The 7500-nt window shown below is 41.9% G+C and overlaps 1 protein-coding gene across 2 annotated transcripts; it reads left to right on the top strand.

Moving 5' to 3' along the window:
• The first annotated feature begins 1580 nt into the window (after positions 1–1580).
• klf15 (Kruppel like factor 15) lies at positions 1581–7274 on the top strand. 2 transcript variants are annotated; one of them, XM_060894383.1, is made up of 3 exons: positions 1581–1789; positions 2683–3763; positions 6434–7274. In XM_060894383.1, the coding sequence occupies exons 2-3, from the start codon at positions 2700–2702 to the stop codon at positions 6600–6602; spliced, it is 1233 nt and encodes a 410-aa protein (XP_060750366.1). In that variant the 5' UTR covers positions 1581–1789; positions 2683–2699; the 3' UTR covers positions 6603–7274. The 2 variants fall into 2 exon arrangements, with proteins under 2 accessions (XP_060750366.1, XP_060750365.1); XM_060894382.1 differs by having other exon boundaries at positions 1583–1789; positions 2609–3763.
• The last annotated feature ends 226 nt before the right edge of the window (positions 7275–7500 follow it).

The following is a 7500-nucleotide window of genomic DNA, read 5'->3' on the forward strand; positions in this document are numbered from 1 at the left end:
CTGGATGATGTACTGGATGATGTGATGGATGATGTACTGGATGATGTGATATATGATGTACTGGATGATGTACTGGATGATGTGATGGATGATGTACTGGATGATGTGATGGATGATGTACTGGATGATGTGATGGATGATATGATGGATGATGTACTGGATGATGTGATGGATGATGTACTGGATGACGTGATGGATGATATGATGGATGATGTACTGGATGATGTACTGGATGATGTGATGGATGATGTACTGGATGATGTGCTGGATGATGTACTGGATGATGTACTGGATGATGTGATGGATGATGTACTGGATGATGTGATATATGATGTACTGGATGATGTGATGGATGATGTACTGGATGATGTGATGGATGATGTACTGGATGATGTGATGGATGATATGATGGATGATGTACTGGATGATGTGATGGATGATGTACTGGATGATGTGATGGATGATGTGATATATGATGTACTGGATGATGTACTGGATGATGTGATGGATGATGTACTGGATGATGTGCTGGATGATGTACTGGATGATGTGATGGATGATGTACTGGATGATGTGATATATGATGTACTGGATGATGTACTGGATGATGTGATGGATGATGTACTGGATGATGTACTGGATGATGTATTGGATGATGTACTGGATGATGTACTGGATGATGTACTGGATGATGTGATGGATGATATGATGGATGATGTACTGGATGATGTGATGGATGATGTACTGGATGATGTGATGGATGATATGATGGATGATGTACTGGATGATGTACTGGATGATGTGATGGATGATGTACTGGATGATGTGCTGGATGATGTACTGAATGATGTACTGGATGATGTGATGGATGATGTACTGGATGATGTGATATATGATGTACTGGATGATGTACTGGATGATGTGATGGATGATGTACTGGATGATGTACTGGATGATGTGATGGATGATGTGCTGGATGATGTACTGGATGATGTACTGGATGATGTATTGGATGATGTACTGGATGATGTACTGGATGATGTACTGGATGATGTGATGGATGATGTGCTGGATGATGTACTGGATGATGTGAGGGATGATGTACTGGATGATGTGATGGATGATGTACTGGATGATGTGATGGATGATGTACTGGATGATGTACTGGATGATGTGCTGGATGATGTACTGGATGATGTACTGGATGATGTGATGGATGATGTACTGGATGATGTACTGGATGATGTGATGGATGATGTGCTGGATGATGTACGGGATGATGTGATGGATGATGTGCTGGATGATGTACTGGATGATGTGATGGATGATGTACTGGATGATGTCCTGGATGTTCCATCTGACTGCGTGGAGAAGTTAAACTAGAGGAACACTGAACATGGTGTGAAGTGTGAAGCCCTGACTGAGATAATACAGATAGTACAGATCGGAGCGTCAAGCGGCTCAGTGATAATAAATATAAAATTTATCAACTTACCAACCCGACATTTCATTTAATCCTGTAAGCCCCGCCTCCTCCTTAAATGCTGTCCAATCCCGTGCAGCGCGGCGTCTCCGTTAAAAGCAGCGGAGCGCGCGATCATGTGACTGTAATGTAGTAAGGAGCGCGAGCGCGAGAGCAGCGGTTAAATCCCACACATTATCACTTATCACAACGGAAATATACCGAAATACACGCGCTCGTTCACACACCGTGCAGCAGTCACACACACACACACACACACACACACACACACACACACGCACAGAACCGAAGCACTGGAGTCCACAGGTGAGTGTGTGTGTGTGTGTGTGTGTGTGTGTGTGTGCGTGTGTGTGTGTGTGTGTGTGTGTGTGTGTGTGTGTGTGGTTTATGTAGTCAGAAATGCAGAACAGATTTCCAGCACAAGGACTTTACAGGAATTCTTCACCACTTGTTTGATCTGAGTTTACTTTCGGTCATAACGCAGAGATTTAAACTCTATGACTATAATAAACTGGTGTTATATATGATGTGTAACTACACATTCTGGTGTGATTAAACATCAGGAAGAGCTTAGTGTTGTTTTTGTGTTGAAATCAGTGTGTGTTCGGATCAAATCCCCGCACAGTGAAGTGCTTTATAATCCAGCTGTTCGTGAACATGTGTACAGACTTCACTAGTGCTCCACTTCTCACTGAGCTGCTGCTTTATTTAAACTTTACTGTGTCTATATACCTTTAAATAACATTATTATTATTATTATTATTATTATTATTATTGCTGCTAATAATTATAACTGTCATACCTTTAAATATTGACTCTAAACGTTCATTTGAAGTTACAACGCACACATCATCAGGAAAAATCTGTCTGAGAGCAAACACTAGTTTTCATTGATATATTGTTATTCTTGTAAAAAACATATAATCAGACAACAATGTTTTTATTCCACATTTAAAAGCACAGTGTCACCAAAAATGTGTCATTTTTACAGCCTGTGTTTGTCAGCTGTGCTAGTTTATAGTTTTGTTTATACTCCTGCTTATTTATACACACACACTTCCACCCATAGTTTCTTTTGGTTAACCAGATAACACACAAAAACAAGACTTTCTGATCTACTCTCAGGGTCTGACCAGGGAGGGTGGATTGCATATTAGTGGATGAAGTAACGTTCCTGTCGTACGGTTTCCCTTTGCCAGTACACCTCCTACCGGACATGGTGAGGGACGAGCGGGTCTACCAGGTGCTTCCCTCTCCGTTCTCCGAGGATGAGCTGAGTGACTCTTCTAGCTCACGTTCCTGCTCCAGCCCCGAGCCTCAGGACCTGAGCTCCAGGTGCAGCTGCAGCAGCAGCTCAAGCAGTGAGAGCCAAGATGGCCTCCTGGACTTCCTCCTTTCTCAAAGCCAAACATCTTTCACCCCAGTGCTAACTTCTGCCATGGTTCCTCCTGTTCTCCCTAAGGGTCTGGCCTGGGAGTCCCGAAGGGATTGGACCACCAAAGAGGAATGCTTTGAGTTTCCTGTTTTTCCTGGAGATCTGGAGGAACATGCAGGCCTTCTCTTTCAGCCCACACTGGAGGAGATTGAGGAGTTTTTGGAGGAGAACATGGAGGTTGTAGCCTTAAAGGAGAAAGCTGAAACAACACAAGGCACATCAGAAACGAAGACACAAGACCAAACAGTGCCTGTATCCAGCATGACTGAGATGACGGAATTCAAGCCTAAGAGTGCCCCGTCTTCAGCCAGACTCACTACAGGCCCTCAGACCACAGTGAAAAAAGAGCCACTCTCTGGGAAGGCAAGGGCAATGGAGAGCTCAGGGACTCCAGTGTTCCTGCAGATCCAGCCCATTCCCATCAAACAGGAGCCCAATCCGTATCCTACACCCACATCTCAGTTGCAGACGCAAACCTCAGACATCAAAATCACACAGCTGCTGGTCAACATCCAGGGGCAGACATTTGCTCTGGTTCCTCAAGTTGTTCCACCAGCTAGCTTCAGCAGCACTTCCTCCAAATTTGTCCGTATTGCTCCTGTCCCCATCGCAGCCAAACCATCAGGACACTTGGAGAACACACCTGATGGGACACAGGAAGCAGGACTCCTCATTGGGAGTCAAAAATTCCAGAAGAGCTCCGTAGCTGATTTGATTAAAATGCACAAGTGCACTTTTCCAGGCTGTGCAAAGATGTATACAAAGAGCAGTCACCTGAAGGCTCACCTGAGGAGACACACGGGAGAGAAACCTTTTGCCTGCACATGGCCAGGATGTGCCTGGAGGTGAGTTTTGGGGGCAAATGCTCCAGGTTACACATGCAGAGCTGAGTCTCAGGAAACAAGAAGCTCTTTGGACGTAGTTTTGTTATTAGAATGTGTGTATTCTTTGTGGTGAGATTTAGGTGCTTTTAGAACTAGAATTGTGATGTAAACAGCACTAAATGCACATTCAGTGCTCAGGGAGCTTGAACAACACTGAGCACTCTGTAAGCAGTGAAGCAGATCACCGTCTGTGTGACCATTTATATACGAACTTCATGAAGCAGTCATGAATTGGAGCTGATCTGCACCATGGAACAGAAAGCAGGTGTTTACTGCCACACAGATTTATCTGGACAGATGTGGAGCATCTTAGAAGACTTATCATGTCTAATAAGAGTCTTCTGCTGTTGCCCTTTGAATGTGCTTGTGTCTGGTGTTATCTGTGTTATTTTGGAGATTAGATAAAGTCTTTGAAGTGATGTCAGACTTTGTCCCTTACAGCCACTCATGTTTGCTGTCAGTTTATATCCACTGCTGTAACATGACATGACCTCCTGCTGATGAATCTGTGAGTGTGTGCTGAAGTAAGTAACATGTTTGTCAGGCAGATAAATATCTGAATGAGGTTTGGGTGCATCAGGATTTCTCAATGAGATCACGCTTCAGTGTTGAGGAGAGAACAGCAATTAGTGGGAGGAGCATACACTCTCCTGTCAATCACAGCTAAACTAGCCAGTTATGGGGTCAGTGAGTTTATGTATGTGGCAGAGGGCAGATAGTGAGTGTGTTATGTTGCCATGTGATGCAGCATTAACACTCTTTAGCTTTTTAGTTTCAATGCGCGTCAAAATTAAACATCAAAACAACAACAATCGAGTCACGTCAATTCTGTCAACACGTACAAACAGGTGTGCAATTGCTGTTTTAAGTGCATCATGAGAAATTTTTGGAGATCCGTCACAATTCTAAGCTGCACAGTTCTGCATCAGCATGGTTGTTAATGTTCACAGCTCAGGAGTGAAGCAGGACTCAGGTCTCGGTTACAGAGTTACTCTTTAAGAACAAACAGCTCAGTGTTGGCCAGAGGAAGGCTGCTGGCACAGTGCTTATCTGAGCGCTGACTCGGCACTGCTCCTGAACAGCAGATCTGTTCCACTCCAGCCTTTTGCCTTCACTATGAGCTTTAAAGCATCACGAACTAAGAAACCAAAACTAGTGTCTCACTGTTTGACTTTAATGCCTGCATGTTGAACATTCTTCTGTTATTCCTCAAAGACAAGGCCAAATAAAACACTAAACACACACAACTTTAAAAAAGTGTAAGAGTAAGAAGAGCATGTGTGTGTGTGTGCATGTGTGCGCGTGTGTGTGCGCACGTGTGATGAAGGAGTCTCCAGTGTGAGGTGATGTGTGTATGAAGCTGTCTCCTGTGTGTGTGTTTATGTGTTTATGTGTGTGCATGTGGTGTGTGTGTGTGTGTGTGTGTGTGTGTGTGTGTGTGTGTGTGTATGAAGGAGTCTCTGAGCTCTGTGTCTCAGTCAGAGGTGAAGCTGGATCTTGAAGTTCTCCACATCTTCAGGACAGAGGAGTTTACACTTCTTTATGTTTCTCAGTAACAAGATGAGATTGAGGGAGAATAAAGAGAGAGAATAAAGAGAGAATAAAGAGAGAGAATAAAGAGAGAATAAAGAGAGAGAATAAAGAGAGGATAAAGAGAGACTGCTGAGAGAAAAACAGAGAAAAGGTAGTTATTTTTTTCATCAACACACTACAAAACTAGAATGTAATAAACAAATAAAATCATTTTGTCCTTTAATAAGTAAAAATAAAAATTGTTGGTAAATTGTTGTTGGATAAGCTGTAGAAAATGAGTGAGTGAGTGAGAGAGTAAATTGTTGTGGTGTGAAAGGAAAAAAAAAACACTAGGGAATGTGCTATTAGAGATAAATAATCTCTCTAACACACTCACACACACACACACATACACTCATGTGCACACACACTCACGCGCGCACACACACTCACGCACACACACATGCTCGGTAGTCCTGTGTTTACATTGTAAATCATGTCATCAGCGTTGAGGTAACCTTTAACGTTTTATGTTTTTCAAACCTGTTGCAAAAGCACCCAAAAGTGGGCGTGTCAGGTCTTTTAGAAAGTGGGCGTGTCAGGTCTTTTAGAAAGTGGGCGTGTCAGGTCTTTTAGAAAGTGGGCATGTCAGGTCTTTTAGAAAGTGGGCGTGTCAGGTCTTTTAGAAAGTGGGTGTGTCAGGTCTTTTAGAAAGTGGGCGTGTCAGGTCTTATAGAAAGTGGGCGTGTCAGGTCTTTTAGAAAGTGGGCGTGTCAGGTCTTTTAGAAAGTGGGTGTGTCCCAGATCATAGGTTGTGTGTGATTGTGATGGAAAAGCAAAGACTTTATGGAAAAACATTTTAATTATTAAACACGTGACTAAAAATGTCTGAGGAAAATTTCTACACTCTTATTCTTATTAAAATGCAAATATATTCAAATTGGAGTAAACAACACGACTTCTGACTCTGGAATGTTCTAAGAGTCTAAAATTAATGGAGATAAACTTAAAGTAAAATCTGTTAAGAGAAATAAAATAATAATAGCTTCAAATATTAACTATTAAACAACCTGATAGAACTGCTAACTCTTAATTAATGCCGTGTGTGTTGTCCTGCAGGTTCTCGAGGTCAGATGAGTTGTCCCGTCACAGACGCTCACATTCCGGCGTTAAACCGTATCAGTGTCACGTCTGTGAGAAGAAATTTGCCCGCAGTGATCACCTGTCCAAACACGTCAAAGTCCACCGCTTTCCACGAAACAGCAGGACGACACGCTCCACACACTGACCTCACATAACCCTGACACACACACAAACGAGGAGCAGTTCTCAGTGGTGGTGCTGTTTTATTTATTGAGGATGTACTGAAGAATTTGACAGAACTTTATCGCTCTCCTGTAGATTTTTTTTAGTGTATCAGTTTTTCAGTGAATGTCACATCACAGGACATTAGATGGAAAGTTTACGGAAAATGGTGTGACTCAGTGTTGGAGTTTCTGCCTAAATGATAAACGCTAAAGCATTGACATTCCTGAGTATTATAATGCATTATAACATTTTCCATGGTGTAATTTTGCAAAACCAAAAAAATTCAATCATCAAAACGTTCATCTGAGCTAGTGATCGTAATCAGGACTGTTGTTATGATAGATTGTGTGAATTGTACATTGAAATAATAACTCACTGAAAAATGTTCTAGTTTCTTAAAATGCTGGAAAATGAGTTAAAAGCTTGAGAACTTTTACTTCCTGTTTATACCATTTTTCATTTTAAATGTTCACAAAGTGTTAAACATGTGGAGCTCAGACAGTGTGATAAAACTTTTAATTCCACTGATTGTTAGGGAACTTTTCTCATATAATGATGATATGGATTCTTGGCCATGATGAACCACACACACACACACACACACACACACACACACACACACACACACACACACACACACACACACACACACTGGGCTCCATCAGAAACACCCTCAGCTCTGATTCTCTACATTTCCCCAATAATAATATAAAGGGTGTAAATAGTAGCAAGTAAAAATGTATATTTTCTTTATAGTATCAACATTTCCTGTTGTTTCTAAAATATATTTACAAATAAAATGGAAAATAAGTGTGTGTGTGTGTGAGTGTGTGTGTACGTGAGTGTGTGTGTGTATGTGACGTGGTAAAAATCAGTGT

This window comes from Tachysurus vachellii, chromosome 19, assembly GCF_030014155.1.
Source record: "Tachysurus vachellii isolate PV-2020 chromosome 19, HZAU_Pvac_v1, whole genome shotgun sequence".
NCBI classification, from domain to species: domain Eukaryota; kingdom Metazoa; phylum Chordata; class Actinopteri; order Siluriformes; family Bagridae; genus Tachysurus; species Tachysurus vachellii.